The sequence below is a fragment of the Streptopelia decaocto genome, assembly GCF_964273445.1.
Source record: "Streptopelia decaocto genome assembly, chromosome: 3".
Classification (NCBI taxonomy): domain Eukaryota; kingdom Metazoa; phylum Chordata; class Aves; order Columbiformes; family Columbidae; genus Streptopelia; species Streptopelia decaocto.
In genome coordinates, this window is record NC_138656.1 from 83151131 (window position 1) to 83169374 (window position 18244).

Below are 18244 nucleotides of genomic sequence, written 5' to 3' on the forward strand. Positions count from 1 at the left end.
TTTCCCACGTCCGCCAGTGTCCCCCGGTGTCCCCGCGTCCCGCCCCCGGGACGAAGTTTGGCCGCCGCCGCCCGTGTCCCCCGGCGCTGCCCGCGCGTGCGGAGCGCCTCCGCCGCTGCCAGGGCCGGGACAAAAGGCACACTGACACGTGATGGGAGACGGGCTTCATAAATGGGACCGGAGCGGGGCGGAAGGCGGGGGGGGACACGCGGTGGCGGCGTGTGCCGGAGCCGCGCTGGGCGCCCGGCGGCTCCCGCGCTGCCTCCCCGCGCCGAGGCGGCGGCGGGCGGAGGCGGCGGAGGAGGGCCGGGGGCGGTGGCCTGAGGGGGGCGGGCGGCACATGGAGCGGCGGCGGCGGGGCGGCGGAGCCCGACGCGCCGCCTGAGCCGGGCGAGCGAGGGCGGCGGTGGTCGGAGAGGAGGCGCCGAGGGGAGGGAAGGGAGGAAGGGGAGGCAGAAGTCTCCCACCTCCTCCTTCCCTTCGCCGGCACCGCCTCCTCGGCGCTCCCCAGTGCCGGGGTGCCCTGGCGGGGCGGCGCTCCCGCTCCCTGCCGGGGGTCGGCGCGGCCGGAGCAGGCAGGGGACGCGGCCGGTGCCGTACGGAGGGTAAGAACGGTGCGGGGCGTGGAGGCGGGAGGGTGTGTGGGGTCGTGTCCTCTGCTGGGGGCCAGGCGGCGGTCGTCCCCCTTAAAGTTTGTTGGCGGTTTGGGTGACGAGGGTCCGGGAGGTGACACCGCTGCCCCGACGGCGGAGCGACGGGAGGGGAGGCGGCTGCCTGCGCGACCGTCCCTCCCCGGGACCCGCCGCCGCGTCCCGCAGTGCCGCGACCCGCGCTGCGGGGAGGGCCGTGGGGAGCGCGGGTCTCGCCCCGGGCACGGCCCCGCTCCGCTGCCGCTGGCACCTTGGTAGAGTTGGAGGCTGCCCCGGGAAAAGCCGGTGGCCCGAGGTGCTGCGGTTCGCTGTCGTGCTCCCGGCCGGAGAACGGGGGTCCCCGGCAGCGGGCGGAGGTGCCGGGGGCTGGTGGCGTTGTGCTTGACACGCGTCTATTCTTCTGTGCGCGGAGCCGGCAGCCTCCCGGGTCCCCACAGGACCTTTTCCGACATCGGGGGTTTGTCCTCTCGTCCAAACCCACCGGTGATTTACAGCGGGCAGCGTTCAGCTCGGTTTCCCTGGGCACTTGCCCTCCCCAAACTCTGCCGTTGAGGCTGTAACCGAAATAAAAGACGGTTCGTGATTTTGTGCGCAATGATGTTCCGTTAAGAGATGTTACTTAGGCATCCAGCATCTTCAGAATATCCCAGTAGGGTTTTTGATTGGTTCGCTTGTTTTTGTCTGAAATTCGGAGGTCTAGGGGGAAAAACAGCAGAAAGAGTGAGCTTTTTAAACTTCACGAAGTGATTGTCATGTGAAATCTTCAGCTGTTGAGAAATAATTCTGAGTAACCAGATGGGCTTATTTTAAATGGGCATCTTTTTGTCTCAAAGACGTCTGCAAATCTCCACTGAGAACACCCCTGGATGAGGTATGTACCAAGCCTTTGGTAGGAGCGAGCTCGTTACTGTGATTTCAGTTTGATTAAGTAAAATGGTGTCAGAAGATGAAGTCCATAGTTTTCCTTTTTTTTTTTAAGATTATCATCAGTGTTATTTTCTGTATAGCAGCAAATGAACATATTAACAGTTTTGGTGTACGTTTTCTTCTGTCAGAAGATAAAGGGACATATATAACATAGAGCCAGATAGCAAAATACTCCTTGAGTATCTACAAGTTAAAAAAAAAAAAAAAAAAGAAAAAAGGAAACAAAACAACATAGTGTGGCTTTTTTAACCTGTTAAAGGTGTAGCTATGTTTCTTTTTTTTTTTTTTTTTCCACCCCCCCTTAGATGTATCATCTTGTTTTCATTGTTATTGTTCACCTTTTCTTAAAGGAGTATAACATTCTCTGCTGGGGGTGGCATTGCTGTTCACATGTACCAAGATCATGTGAAGGATCAAAGTGATACTTAATACGATATTTAATAACAAAATATGCAACATTGTAAAAATTACTTAGGCGTGCTTAATTCTTTTTCGATTACACCTCGTGTGGACTGCCACCGTGGGTTTTCCCTTCTCAAGAAAGCAAAAAGCCCCTGTGACCATAGTAGGAATATTTATTATGCAGGCAGTGTTTATTAAATCAGCTGTAAAAGAAATGAACGTAACATCTTTAAACAGTTTAGAAGATGAATGTGTAATTCCTGATTTGCTTGAGGTTAAAATTAGTTTTGTAGCAACCAGGAACAGCTTTGCTTTATTATCCATTGGTCTTTGGAATGAGAGGCAGAACCATTTGAATAAAAACATTTTAAAGCGGAATTGATAAAAGCAATAATCGTTTGACTGAGCCAGCAGGCATCTATTGCTGCGGGGCGGGGTGGGGGGGGTGTAGAAAGTGGGCTAGGTAAAGAAATCGACCATTTGCTGTGAATTCACCTCATCAACCATTTGACAATACCTAAATCCACATTAAGCAAATAAAAATACCGACAAAACTCAAGGGGAAGGTGGAAGCAGGTTATTGTATCATGAGAATGAGCCGGTGGGCGCCTTTTGATCCTGGCTGTTGTTCTTTGATGAATTATATTTGCTCAGTTGCATAAAGGAGCCCGTTAAGCCCTGCTAAAGGCATGGTGTGTCTTGGCCAATGCAAGCCTTTCTTTCCCTTTCTCTGTTCACAGGTTTCCGACTGGACAACAAAAGTTTAGAAATGAAATAACTTTGGTTTTTTAGTCATTTCTGACTTTTAGCCTTTAATGTGGCTGTCCCAAAATGATTGCAGACTCTCACCCCACTGGGAATTTTGGTGGTGAAAGTGTTTCATGCTGGGGAAGGGGAGCTGGGATGGCTTTCTATTAAGTAGAGGTAGGTGAGGAGATTAAGAGGTAAGAGAGAACCCAAACCCCTCTATTCATTTAGTACCGCCCAAGTTTTTTACAAATACATTGCCATTCGTGGTTCTGCAGGTCTCGTGCACTATTTTCCACTCACCTAGTTTCTCTACTTCTGCACTTTTTAAGATAAATTACTGTAACTTCTTCAGTGCAAACTTTGTGACCTCTCTCTAGGCTTGCAGTCAGCTATGTTGGAATCCATAGAAATATTTTTTCTCAATGGTAATTGGTCTTTATTTCTTTGCAGATGTCTACATTGGCTTTATCTGAGTCTTCTTCTGAAACAGTAAATGATTTTAGATATGTTTCACTTCAGTTTCCCAAATAGTTTAGGCTATGCAAAATGATGAATGTTCTACACAACCACTCATCAACCATTTAAGTGAGATTTTGGAGATTTTTCTCTTCTGTAGCAGCAAATTTGCACAGTCTGCTGCTGATTTAAAATATGTACTGCGGGCGACCCTATCACTGGGATTTGGCCAAGTTCAAAGCAGCTGTGCAGATGGACACAGAAGACAGAAGGCAGAGGGAAGTAGACCCTTGTAATCATAACAAGGCTGCTCTTGTTTTCCTATCTACAGTGGAAATGCATGCCAGCCCCTCCATACTTAAAAGCAAGCTTGCGAATGTGTCAGAATAGACAGCAACAGCATTTGTTATTAATGCAAAGTTAAAAATGTGACAAACTGTCTTCTCAGTATTGCTCTTTACATCTCCATTTGTAGACTGACACTGTACTGCTGCAAGAAGTGCACATGCGATTGCTGGTGGTGGGATAAGAATTTCCTCTCCCCAGAACTCAGGCTCTTTGAAAGTGTGTGGCTTTGTTAATGATCGCTGAAACCAGCCACGACCTGTCCTTTTGAAATGGTTATAATGACTTATAAATCAATTTCTCATTAGAAAGAATTTTTTTTTTTTTTCTTTTTCCCGAAGGTGCCATTGTTACTCATGAAAAATGATATGATTTGCAACATAAGGTTGGAGCACATTTTATTCTGCCATTTGTGCCTCATGCAGGGGCATTATGGTGATGCACACACCAAGCATGGTTCTGCCTCTCTTTGGCAGGAACATTCTTTATTGATCAAGCTACCAATATCCAAATTACAGATAAAATAGGTATTTCACTAATGTGCGTGTGTTAATATAAGGTCACTCACTATACTTTGGCTGGACTGTTGGTGAAAGTGGATGTTTCATATGTTTTGGATGTTGTCTTCTTTGTGTAGATTAAGGCTAGATGGTATCAAATTGTACCTCATCCTGTGTTAACCTGTTTAATGGCAGTTTTATATTCTTCTTAAGAAAGGCATGTTTATTCACTACACAGTACTGAGCACGAGCAGTTCCGTAGGGAATACTGTCAATTCCTCTTCAGCCCTTGCCCGAGTCATTTTCATATTTCTGCATTTTAGGAAACCTTTCAAAGTTTGTGCTTAGGGGCTTGGGGGCTCCCACTTTCCCATTGTTGTGAATGTGTGAAAAGTGCCCTAATTGTTTTTAGCCAATTCTGCCTCTGGTTAAAACAATATCATACTGGAGTCAAGACTATGTGTGTGCCTGGAAAAATAGGTGGAATAGGTTTGGAGTGTGTATATAGGCACCCATATGTATATATACATGCAAAATAATTTTTACATGATCTCTGTGACAATGTACTCATTTAAGATTCTTGCTTTTTCCCAAGAAGGCTGTGTGTGTGGGAATTCAAAAAGATACTCTGCACTCATCTTGCCTTATTTTTTATGCCTACACTTCTAGCTTGTTTGCTTGTCTTCTGGCTCTGGGAATTTGAGTTTACGCATGACAAACACTACTGCAGTGTTTGTGAGACTTTGCATAGTTGTTCTTCTAGGCATGTGTATGTGTTTGTGTATGTCTGTAAGAGTATGCATAGATATATATGTATACACACACATACAAGTAAAAAGTCATAACTCATCTCCCAGTATCTTTTAACTGTTTCTCCAAATCTCATGTAATGTTGCTTGGAGTCCCTCTGCAATTGTTGTTCTGGCTACTTGGATCTCAGATTCTACTTTAATTCTTTCTCACTTCTCCTCTTCTCTCCCTCTGTCCTTTTTTTAAAAAAGAAAAGCATCTGCATATTTCAAAGACATGCACCATTGCCAAGCAATCTGGTGTAGTGGCTTAATATGCTGGCAAATAATTTCACAAGTTGTTTGTGTGTGTGAAGGCAGTATATTTGAATATCATTATATTCTGAATGTAGCTATGAAGAGAGTTATCTGAGCTTATTTAAATTTTATGAAGGGCCAGACAGCTCCAGAAATGAAAGAATGTTTTACATTTTTTAATTGGAGTGCATATCTTCATCGTTCACTAATGCTGGTGAGGTGGAACATCACATTTACAGAAAGCCTTTCTGTCCTGTCTTCTGAGTGCTGCCGGTACTTGGTGGTCCAATAACAATTTTTGGGAGAAGTAGGCTCCTGAGGACTGAGGTGGAAGGGAAGTTGCTTTGCAATGTGTTACTGACCTTCTGTGCACAGACTTTCATCGTTGCCTGTGAACCCCTCTTTCCTTCTCCCCTCTTGGTGTGTTTACCCGCTTGATGGGTCACTCAGTGGCTTCATTTGAGCTCTCTGTCTTCCCTTCCACCTCTGATCCCTGTATCCTGTACTTCATTTTCCTTAAGCATTTTGATTTTTATTAATGTCCCTGACCTGATTTGCTCAACTGATCTCTCCTGGGTGTCCCCAGCTCAGTCCCTTGTGTCAGTGGGGACAGCACTGTCCTTTTCTGTGACCTTACTGAGCCCTTTGCATCTTCTTTTGCTGTTTGAATACAGATCAGAAATGGACTTTCAAAAGAGCAAGTCATTGCCTGCAGAGCAGTGGGTCTGTTCTTTCTTTACTGTGAGATCTGAAAATTTCACTAGCCATATCATTGAGCTTATAGAGATGTCTCTGAAGTTCACAGGTCTCAGAAGAGGAAGGAGATTGTGTCTCGTGAGTTTTCTTCCTCACCTGATCTGCTTTCCCCAAGCCAATCACAAAGGCAATACTTCTCTTTCCCTAAAACCTGCATCCTCTGCCTCCCTGGGGCTCCCTCCACTTGGCTCTTCCCCTCTTACCATTCCCCGCTTTGCTCCCATCTCACCTGGAGACGTCCCATTCCCCATATAAGGACAGTAGTTCTCTCAGTCCCTTTCATACAAATCACTTAACCTGCATTACCTGTGCTCTCAGCATCTCCCCTGCTCTCTCTCAAAGTCTGATTAAAAACTTGTTATGGCCACAGCTTGTTGCGAGGGGAGGAGGCAGCAGACTTGCACTCTCTGCAGTTCACGAGAGCTCTCCCTGGAGCCTGGTGTTTTTGCTACCTTTCTGTCTCTAAGCCTTACTCTTTTAATAAAGTTCACTATTATTTTCTGCTGCAACAAATTATTGACCTTTTTGTTCTGCTCTGGCCATTTCATGAAAGCTGTTTCCTTGGAGTGGTTATTTCTGTTGTTTGGGGTTTTTTCCCCTAATAAATGTGGTTTTCCCCCCAGTTTCATCCTCTAGACATTACATTCTTCTTTAGCATTTAGCATCCAGTGGAACCTGTGTCTTTCATGTCCTTCTCTTCTCTTTCAAATGACTTTTCTCCCTCAGCTGTATGTTGTGTGCTAAGTTGCCATCTCTTCTGCCTACTTCCAGGAGACTGGCTGTTCAGCCCCCATCTCTTTTGCACCTGGCTGGGCTTCTCTGTCTCCATTTAACATTTATGTCAATTCTGCTTAGCAGTAATAAGCGCCTTCACCTTTTGGCATTAGAGAATGGCCAGAAAAAAGGCTGGAAATGAAGCAATTTCTGTTGGAATACTGAAATCCAAGATAAACCCTTTTGTGAAAAAGAAAAAGTTTGAGAGTTCAGAATTGATCACCTCAAAGAATTCTCTTCCATTTTCTTTAAAATGTAAATACCATAGCATTGTATCAAACTCTAGCTGTATTACCTGCTCATTCTCCTTTATTGGGAAATGTGTCCCTAAACTGGAGCCAGTTTTAAGCAAATACCTGTTTACCCTTGCTTCACTGTTTCCCTTTCTTCTGAACCTTTCATACTTGAGCAAGCCTCTTCATCCTCTCCCAAAACTATGTCTTTAAATGAAATTAAGATGTATAAAGTAAACTATGAAAGATGTTAAAATTCCATGTTCATACCATCTTCTTGTTGTTTTAAGAAAGCCACCTCTGCCTTTCCTCCTTTCTCCCAAAAACTGGGCAGACCAGGTAGCCGTAGTTTCCCATTAACATGACCCTCACAGTCCCCTTGCTGGTTTGTGCCTTCAGTACTTTGTCTTGTCTCAAACCTGGTAGGAAATGTGGCAGGGGGGGTATTGTATTTCACAAACTGAGGGATTTTGAGTGAACTCAGGAGCTTTGGAGGTTTTTCATGGGCAGAAGGGGCAGCTGTCCCTGTGCTTCCCCCTGCGGCTGGGTGGGATGTGGGAGAAGCCTCGTTTGTTCCCTTAATTCAGAGAAAAGGCTTCAAGCTAAGCGTCTCACCTGCCAGATGTGCACTCCGGTGCTTTTAGTTCCTGATGTTTGACTCTTGATCCAACATGGAACAACTGGAGCAGTTTAGGGATGGGCAGCAGAACAAGGAGGTTGGCAGCACTGCTTGCAGGAAAGCAAAGTTTGGGACCTTCGCCTGCATCAAACGGTGCAGGACTTCAGCCTTGCTTTTGAACTTCTCTGATCATAGACCCACGCCTATACTCTGGTTGTCTGAGATAAGACGCAGCCTCTTTTTCTCTGCCTGCAAGTCAGCTGTGCTAAAACTGGTACACACATCTTACCAACAAAACTTTGGAGGGAAGAAATAATGTTATTTCTTTTAAAGGCATTGTTGGTCACTGATTAATGCTCTGTTTTACCCATTGTTTTAGTTTTGTTGTTCAGATTATCAGCTGCTGGATGCTGAGTGGTGTCACGCAGGGGCAGTTTGCCCCCAAATTAGAACAATCCAGACCCTATCCTGCTAGTATGCAATCGGTATATTAATTAACACAACCATGTAGCGGTGGTTTCTTGCTAATTAAGGTTCAACTTGCCAAAGATATCATCGTGTTACATAAGAACAAAATTTGGTTCAGTACTTGCACACCCTAGTTTAACCCGCAGTGGATGGTGCGTTGCTGCAGCTAAGACGATAGCATCCCTCATTTACTCTTCACCCGGTCTCTGTGCTCCTTCCCAATCCCTCACACAGAGAAAATTCACTGAAGTGAATTTAAGTTTTCCTGAATTAGGAGTGACAGCATATTTGCCATTTATAGCCCAGCAGTAGCACAGTGTTGGAGATGGAGTAGTAAAACAGTACATAGGGTAAGGGTAACATTGCTTTCACGTTCTTGTCAGTGTGTTTTTTTTTTTTCTTGCTTGGTGTTACTGAGTATTAGAGTGCCATTTCTCAGGCTGCGCATTTCTTTCTCCAAGGCTTAGAAACCTTGTTCTGTCCTCGAAGCAGTGTTGTTCATTGCCATATGGGATAAGGTAATTATTAGCCATATAAATTTTCATTTTATAGGACAGTTGTAATTCCTGGTGGCCAGCAGTTACTATGGTAGATCTCATTTCTCTCATGCTTTTTCAGCTGACTACACGTGAATATCAATTAGTGCTGTTTCTCCTGCGGTAGTGGTTTGTGCACCCAGCTTGGTAGGAGTCCCAGTGTACTGGGTGCTATGCAAACTTACTGGAAGATACAGCCCTTTGAAGGACTTAGAAGGCTTACAATGTGTAAGCAAGGAGAATACATTTACATATTTTTGTGCATTCAAAAACTATGTTTCAATTATACCTACTTGTCCTTTAGCCTGTTCTTAATTAACTGTGGGTATCATAGAAGAAATGTATAGACACGGAGATGAAAATATTTTCTAAAATAGAAGCTAGAAAGGTTTGATTATGGATTTCCCTTTCTTGTTTTGATTCCTTTTCTTGCCACATCAACATTTTTGCAGTTATCAGTAGCATCATTGTATTGCTCATAATTACTTTGCGAGGAAGAGCACAAATATTCACTGTTTCTATTCAGGCTATTAAAATTGCTCTATCAATCATCCTGGTTTGAAAATTATAATAAATTCAGCCCTTTTTTTTAGTCAACGATAAAAACTTTCCAGCTCTCCCCCTGTCCCAGAACAGCAGGAGGAGATAGATAATAGCATTTTAATGAAGTCATGTTCTTGTTCCTGGAGTGACCTGGTCCTGTGGACCAACGAGAAGTCCAGGGGAGATATAATTGTTCCTGTTGTCCAAGATGAGTTACCAGCCTTTTACATACATATATTTTATATTTTACCTAAGGGTTCTACATATTCTGATATCCTCCAAGCTTCTTTTAAGCTTCTTGCTCTCTCTTCACTATTTCTTTTGCTTTGAGCGCAAAGCCTTTCAAAGTTGTGTCTTTAACCTTCAGCTGGTCTTTAACACCTCATATGTTTAAACCAAGGTAAAGGAGGCTGGAAGAAGAGGGCTAGAAGAAGTTAAATGCAAGTCCCTGCATCAGCTAAGCGGTGTGTTTGTAAAAGCCACCCCATCTAGTGGCAGTCCCTTTGCACAGCTGGTCTGGTAGTGCCCACCGACAGCCGTGGAGTGATGGGAGAGAAGTCTAAAATGGTGTTCAGCTATGGGTTTTCTACTTTTGGCCTTTAAGTCAGACGATGCTTGAAATCTTTATCTATTGTTTAATCCTTATCTGTAGTCATAATTCATTACATACTGTGAAATGCTGCATGCTGTCATGGAAAAACACAAAAAATTTTGAGTGACGCCATCAGCATGGGCTCTTCCTCGTCTTTAATCAATGTTTCTGTGATTTTTAAAGCCATTTTAAAATGAGTGAGTTAGTAGAGCTCATTTAAGGAAAGAGGCTGAGAGCTTTGGAGATTCAAAGGCTGTGTTGGAAGAGCAGGTTTTGGCTGCGCAGGGAGATGTTCCCTCAGCCGGGCAGGGGGCTCTCCCTCACTGCCACCCTGCCCACGAGGGGACCTTGCTGCAGCACACAGCCATCACCCCAGCCCTGTCCAGGAGGAGGGATCTGTGCAGGGACCCTTGTCCATGAGGGAGGCTGTGAAAAGGTTCCCAGAGTATTTCATGTAGAGATGTTGATGCGTCCTGGGTAATACAGGTTTGGGTTGCGTTGATGCCAGTTGCAAAGAGCGGTGTGGCCACATGGAGTGCGGTGTCCCGTTCTTGTGAGCAGTGCCTCCTTGCTGCTCCAGGTTTAGTCAGAAGAACTCAGAGCCAAAATTTGTGTGACACTGGCACATCCCACCTAACCAAACAAAAAGATCAGGAGCCAGACCACGGCTCCCACCATCAGCTTTTCAGCCTATGTCGAATCATGCAACACCTCAAACCATGACCTGAGCTCTCCTGATAACCCCAAAGCCAAAGGACCAGTCTTGTTTTCCCGGGGCAGCCATGGAAAACCTCACTGATTGCTTCAGCGCATTTCAGTAATGTAGGTTATAGTGGGGCAAGCTAGTATCTAAATTAAAATAAACTAAATTCCAGTAAAGTGCAATTCCAGAGCAGGTGAATGCCTGTTTTACTGCAACTTTAATAAAAATCAACTGCTACTTGAATAGGTGCATGCACACATACTGCTAGAAATTTCCAATTATTATATTCCCAGCAGCAAACAAAAACAAAATTAATGTCAGCTGCATCCCCCAAAGCCTAAACTACACCACTAATGAACTCCCAAGTACTCTCAAAGAAAACTCTCTTTGCAGAAACAATAAGGTGGAAATTACTGTAATAATCTCAATGTAAAAATACAGAGGGAAAAAAATCATTGAAATTCAGAGTAAGACTTGCCTCTCCTGATCCCATTAACTATGTTGTTAGCATAGCATATGCATGCATAGTGATATTGTCACATAACTCACTGCCACCTTCAAAAGAGCACACAGGAATTCGTGTTCTTTCATTTCTATTTCAAACAAAGGTAGGGGTTGCACGGCAGCTTGCACCTTATTCTGAGCAAGTCTGTACTTAACATGACTCCAGCAGGGACCAGCTACCTCATAACAATTTGTTTGTCTGTCTAGCAGAAGTGCTCTGTTGCATACAATTTTTGAAGCTTTGCTCAAAGATAATCTTCTCGCCATGGGGCTGTGGCTTTAATCATTAAAATGGTTGTCTTTTTTTCTGTCAGAAATAAGCTGGAATAACAGAGAATACCACAGCCATCTTTACATGTTTAGAGAACGACTTCATTTCTTTAATATTTTCGGGTAGTTTTCAAATGAATATAACATTATTCACTTCTGGTTTTAAACTGGTGTTATAATGCCAAGTTTGAAGTTGCCAGACTTCACCCAAAGCAGATTTGTCAGTTGTCAGCAGGATCATCTTTGCAACATGGAACATCTGCAGATTCTACTAGGAACAGCTGTAAAGCACCTTCTGGATGAAAAGTACATTACGTATTAGATTATTGCTGTTCATTTTTAATGTGTGCTTCAGTGACATTTCCCTCCCTCACTGCTCAAACCCTCGAAATTATGTTCCGTAATATTGTCTGTCTGTCTAACAATTAGGCTGTTATTTGCTGAGCAACGATGTCAGCAAAAGCTGACATGGCAAGAGTCTGTGTTGTGTGTTAGACCATCCTGTAAGGGTTTGTTATACTTGTCCTTGGTTGCAGCACAGGAGTCACAGTATGTTCTGGGGGTCTAGGTTCCTACATTTCCTTCAACACTCCATGTCTAGGCCTGCTGAATCAAATGGAAAACTTTAATGAACTATGGAGAAAGTCTTGAGTATGCAGACGTCATGTGTAAGTGCAGCGTAAATATCTCATCAGCCAAATGATCTCTGCTTCTTTTGGAAATGCTCATGATTTCTTCTGGTTTTAAGTATTGGTTTTGTTGTAGAGATGCATCATTTTCTTCTTTCTTTTAGTCTTCATGGGAAAAATGAGCTGTAGTACCTAGTGTGCAATTCTCTTCAGGAGCTGAGGTGATCAGTACTCTGGGTTTTGGCAGATAATCTCTCATGACCTTTCTGGATGTTTGTTGTCAGTTGTATAAAGTGAACAGGTTAAGTCAGTACAAGCCTGTATATGGCATCTGTGATTTCTTGGGTGTTACAAACAATTTCCTCCATTCTAAAAGCACGAAAAAGCTCGATTTTTTCTCCTGTTGCTAATGTAAGGATTGGCGTGTCACATAGCAGACGCAGAATAGCTGTAGCACGCTGAAGCAATGATTCTGGCTCTTATTTACATTCAGACCACTCAGCCACTCTGGTGGTGCAAGGAGGCCCTAAAGCACGTGTTCAATGTATATTCAAAGCATGTTATATGGGCAAAGTCATATAAAGGAGCACTGCGTAAGAAGAGCTGTAAGACCTGTCTTACATGTTGGTGCAGGTGGGATGCTCAGATGCCGATGAGGGTGCTTTCCCAAGGGACCCCCAACAGGAGTTACGCCCTGTGGTTAATCACCATCCACAAGCAAAGGCTGGGGCATGATGAGGTTCAGAGACCTGGGGACCTTCTGCTGGGCTCCTTCTTTCTGAGGGGACAGAATGTTTTTCAAGGTGTCACCAATGAGGAGAGTTACATGCTTCTCATAGGAGCAGTGGCTCCTGGTCACTTTTTTGCTTGGAGTTTGGGCCAGAGCTGCACTCTGACCCAAACCTGGTGCAAAGTTTTTCTAGGCAAGTGTGAACTGCTCTGATTGAGGCTTCTGATCCATGCAGAATGGGTCGCTGATGTGTTCACCTTTCCTGAAAGTATAGGTAACAACCCACCTCCCCCATAGAGTCCAAACATCCCAGTTGCCTTGGTATGTTTAGCAGAAGGAAGGAACAGAGTAATGAAGATACATCCAGATCCCTGTATTTGTAGATGAAACACCTTACTAATAAATTTGCAATAAAAAATTCAGGATGTTAGTAGACCTCAGATTGCTGTAGCAGTGTAATGTGAATATACAGACATAGTGGGTGAACTGTGAAACTTAGAATGCATGGCTCTTTCACCATTCCTTCTCTGTTGTCAGGTTTTCAAAACCCTTGGTGCCTTTTGAAAGAAAAGCAATGAAGGCGATGATTCAGTTTAATGCTGCTCCTGCAGTGGCAATTGGTATTATCTAAATGAAGCAAGCCCAAGGAATATTGGTCTGTAAGGTACATTGCAATCAGAAGGCAAGTTCAGTTATAGAGAAAAATACCTTTCTGGTGGAGCGACTCAGAAGGTTTTGATGAGAAATGAAAATGACTTTCCTGTGGAATACTGAATTCCCTGCTCCTCTGTTTTTCACATAACTTCTTAGTGTAATTCAGTTTTAGTGAAATCCGGGTGATTCCTTTCTAAGTGCTCAACTCACCCTGATTCCTGCAGGTGGCAAAGGCTGGACCTGCACTGAATACAAGAGAAAGGTCCATTTTGTTTGACATTGTTTGACTGAGTTGTTTGTGGAGTTTGTCTCCCTGTTTATGTTAATTAAGTTTGATCTTTTCCTCTTCTAGGATTTCCTCTGATGCATTTTTCCCTCCCCCAAGTCTCTCTGAAGCCAACAAGACTGAGGTTATGAAGTCAATCCTAGATGGCCTCGCAGATACAACTTTTCGAACAATCACCACAGATCTCCTTTACGTGGGCTCCAACGATATCCAGTACGAAGACATGAAGGGTGACCTGGCATCCAAGCTGGGGTACTACCCCCAGAAGTTTCCTCTCTCTTCCTTCAGGGGTGATCCTTTCCAAGAAAAAATGACTGCAGGAGATGATCCCCTATTGAGCATTATTCCCTCAGATCAGGTCAACATCACAGAGTTTTACAACAAGTCCCTGTCCACGTTTAAGGATAATGATGAGAACATACAGTGTGGGGAGAACTTCATGGATATGGAGTGCTTTATGATTCTGAACCCCAGCCAGCAGCTGGCCATCGCTGTGCTGTCGCTCACCCTGGGCACCTTCACGGTCCTAGAGAACTTGCTCGTCCTGTGTGTCATCCTCCACTCCCGAAGCCTCCGGTGTAGACCCTCCTACCATTTCATCGGCAGCCTGGCTGTGGCTGACCTCTTGGGCAGTGTGATTTTTGTCTACAGTTTTGTGGATTTCCATGTTTTTCACCGGAAGGACAGCCCCAACGTCTTCTTGTTCAAACTAGGTGGAGTTACAGCCTCCTTCACCGCCTCCGTAGGTAGCCTTTTCCTCACGGCAATAGACCGGTACATATCTATACACAGGCCGCTAGCTTACAAAAGGATTGTTACCCGACCAAAGGCTGTCGTAGCGTTTTGTGTGATGTGGACCATTGCCATTGTAATAGCCGTTCTTCCTCTGCTCGGCTGGAACTGCAAAAAGCTCAACTCTGTTTGTTCGGACATATTCCCCCTCATCGACGAGACGTACCTGATGTTCTGGATCGGGGTCACCAGCGTCCTCTTGCTGTTCATTGTCTATGCCTACATGTACATACTGTGGAAGGCTCACAGCCACGCTGTTCGCATGATTCAGCGGGGCACGCAGAAAAGCATCATCATTCAGTCGACGGAGGATGGTAAGGTACAGATCACTAGGCCTGATCAAACTCGTATGGACATCAGGTTAGCCAAAACCTTAGTCCTTATCCTAGTAGTTTTAATCATATGCTGGGGCCCTCTCCTCGCCATCATGGTGTACGATGTCTTTGGGAAAATGAACAAGCTCATCAAGACTATCTTTGCCTTCTGTAGCATGCTCTGTTTGCTGAATTCCACAGTGAATCCCATCATCTACGCTCTGAGGAGCAAGGACTTGCGACACGCCTTCCGCAGCATGTTCCCCACCTGCGAAGGGACGGCGCAGCCCCTGGATAACAGCATGGAGTCTGACTGCCAGCACAAACACGCCAACAATGCGGGGAACGTGCACAGGGCTGCCGAGAGCTGCATTAAGAGCACAGTTAAGATTGCCAAAGTTACCATGTCTGTCTCCACAGACACGACTGCTGAAGCGTTGTAAATTCAGAGACTTCTCAGCGTTGTGAGAAAAGGAGTTGGTTTAAAAAAAATTTAAAAATCATTAAAAAAAAAAAAAAAATCAACAACAGAGAAAACCAAACCCGTGGCTTAACGTGTTTGTACCCTCCTGTAATAGTTTTTTGGTTTGTCATTGTAACCTGAGCAATGATTGTGTTAAGACCATTACCATCAGCCAGTCCTTCAGGTTTTACAATTAGGGATTCAAGCTAAATTTTAAAAAGTTTTTTTCTCAAAAGGTGTTTACTGAATGATAGCAAGTTTCCTGAAAGAGCACAGAGAAAACACCAGGTTAGCAATGGTGCCTTTTGGGAGTGTCAAGAAAAATTGTGAAACCTAATTGAAAACGAATGCATCCTAAACCCATGCCATCAAGTAAGAAAAAAAGCCTTGTTATCATGATGTTCATTTCAATGTGAAGTGTATTTCATGTCTGTAAGTAATAGAAGTCTTAACTTTTTTCCAAAAGCGGCAGTGCTGAGTTTTAGGGGTTTTGTAAAACGTGTCGTGTCCTGTGAATTGTATGCTGTTTTATTATGTGTTATTGATATTTGTCTGATTAAACAAAGTGATAAGGTAGACTTCTGTGGAAATAATGTGAAATGTGATATGTAAACCCCCACTGAAAACACTTACTGTATTTGAATAATTCCTATGAGCTATTTTTGGAAATTTTACACTTTTAGTGGTCTTCTGTGGACTTAGAGGAGAGGCTTTGCGTTCTTCTACTCAAATTATTTCCCCACTACCTTTTACTTTCACATGCATACAAGAGTAACAGCAACAAAGGAATAGAGGAGGAATGTAAGAGAGGGATGCACTGGTTCAGACTTTTAGATACCACTGCGTTTATACAGAAGGACATTTGTGGTTGTACAGACTATCGCCCTGCTCTTGGGCATTGTGTGAATACGAACACTGAAAAGCAAAGGTCCTGGATATTTGCTCCTTTAATGGGCAACTGGTTTTAACCACGTGCTGGACCACTGAAGACAGCATTGTGTCAGACTCAATGTGCGATGTTATCACTGTGCTGTCAATGTATATTTGAAGTGTGTCGCATTCCTGTATACCAGGTTTAAGCAGATTCAGAGCCTGAGATGCCAAACTCCCGTCTTCACTAAAAGAGGAGGAAATATTGTCAGACTTAGACATTTTCTTATTGTGTGAGCGTGTATATAAATAAATATCTATGTGTGTGTACGTGTGTGTGCGTGCGTAAGTATCTTAATCAGTGTGAGTCATGGTAGCATAACTAAGATAGGACACTATGACCAAATGTAAACTGTATTTCTTGTTGCACGCTTTGCACACAAATTCTGTTTTCTAAAATTGAGTTCTTCCAACTGGTTGCTGATGAAAGTACCGTATCGAAACCAACCTGATCAACTCTGAGGGGCGTATCCATGTGCTAGAGAAAGCAAGCTTTCAGCTGTACGTGAGATTAAGGGGAAACAGGAGGCAGAGCATGGCATGATCCTGCACTGACAACTGCAGTGGCTGACCATGGTGTTCCTGGAAACTGAGAAAGCCAGAAATAAACATTGATTTGTTTGAAGGCTGTCGGTATTCAAATCTGATTGCTTTAAATGAGGTGAGTTTCACTGTGAAAATAGGGTACAGATGAGAAGGTTTGATACTATCAGCTTCGAGGAAGAAGTTACTGCAGGGAAAATGGTGACTCTGTTCCATGGTGGGATTGTTTCTGCAGCCTGGGACTTTCACAAGGAGTATGTTACTGGATAGTCTTTGAGCCATGGATATTCTGTAATTGCATTCTGAATCAGAAGGTCTGGGATCCTCTTCTCTGCTGCCTTGCGTTTTCGGACTGTTCCCTCACCCTCCTGGCCGATTAGTCCTGACACAGCTGCAAAGGCAGCTGAGCACACTCACCGCCTGACTCTTTGCCGCGAGAGGGGTGTCTGCCTCCATGGCACCAGGTGTGCAGAGCCAGGTCCATGCTGCCCCACCACCTGGCCTTGGGGTTACATAGGGAAAGAGCAGGGTGGCAGACCTGGGTCTCTAGCCATCTTGGTGTCCCCATGGTGTTTTTGGTGCAGCCCAGAGCAGCCAGCAGCACAAACAGACCAGCTGATGCCAGCCAGTGGCTCTGCAGGGCCCAAGTGGCTCTGAGTCCAGGCTTGGTGAGGGGCAGCACATTGTAAAGATCTCATCAGGGGAGGTGCTGAGCGGCAGCTGGAAGGCACAGGGTGACTTTCCTCCTCCATCCCATCCCCTGCAGCTTACCTGGTGGCAGGACAGGGCACCACGCTCTTGAGGGGGCCGTGGCAGTCAGCCAAAACCAGCAGGTTGCAGGGGATTCCTGGAGGACGTGCAAGTCCTCTGCCTGAAAGATATTTCTCATATCTAGGTCTAGTCCATCCTAGAGCGGTCCTCTTGGAGGAGCAGGGGGGCAAAGCCCATTTGAAATGTAAAGGTATTTTAAGAGCCATTTTTGAAACTGTATTGTTGTGAATTAAATGCAAATTTCATGGACTTTTGTTGTGCATTCAAGTTATAAATTTTACATGATAAATCATGGGACAATGGGGCTGTCTTGGCACTTAACTTGGTGCTTACTGATATAATAAGAAATAGCATCCTGTGAAACGTTACCGTCTATCATCAGTATCTTCATTTGCATAATGAGTTTCTAAAGCTCTGGGAACTGTGTTGGTTCGCTTAGAACCATTTATTAAAGAGGTGGCAACAACTTCCCTACACATTGTGCACTAAACAGAACTACTCTTTCATTAGAAAAATCTGCTGCCACTCCAGGATAAACTGTACTTTAACTTCGGCTTTAGGTATTCCTAATTTGCAGTTGCCTGCCTTCACTTAGGGATAGCACAGACAAACGATACTGTGTCCCACAGCCACCCACACCGTCATCCTCAACCAACCAACAATAGCTGCAGTTACATATATGTACCAACTCCAAGTGTTGTGTATCTACCAAGAAGACCATCTATGTTACGTGCGTGCAGAGTTAGATTCTCAACAGTCTAATTGTATATTTGTATAATATAATCTCCTCAATGCTGTGCAGTCACTATCCACATCTTACACTGGCCTTTCGATGAGAATTTTAGTGTGTCTATTGTGAGATAGACAGCGCGTTTTACCTGCTGTTATTGGGCTGAATGTATGTAAATAAGTGAAAAATAAAAAAAGTCATCTGTACAAGCAGTGGCATAAAAAGTCTGTAATTGTAGACTAGGACAATTGTTGAAGTTGCTGTGACATCTCAAATACTACCTTTGAATAAACTGTTTACAGGGTCTCTTGGGATGCTGTTTCGGAGT

General features: G+C 44.4%; 1 protein-coding gene across 1 annotated transcript; it reads left to right on the plus strand.

Annotated features, from left to right (window-relative positions):
- The first annotated feature begins 484 nt into the window (after positions 1 to 484).
- CNR1 (cannabinoid receptor 1) lies at positions 485 to 18224 on the plus strand. The gene is made up of 2 exons (XM_082048645.1): positions 485 to 605; positions 13440 to 18224. The coding sequence occupies exon 2, from the start codon at positions 13501 to 13503 to the stop codon at positions 14920 to 14922; it is 1422 nt and encodes a 473-aa protein (XP_081904771.1). The 5' UTR covers positions 485 to 605; positions 13440 to 13500; the 3' UTR covers positions 14923 to 18224.
- The last annotated feature ends 20 nt before the right edge of the window (positions 18225 to 18244 follow it).

Excerpts from the sequence above, each read along its gene's own strand:
- CNR1 (XM_082048645.1), top strand. The coding sequence starts at position 13,501 with ATGAAGTCAATCCTAGATGGCCTCGCAGATACAACTTTTCGAACAATC.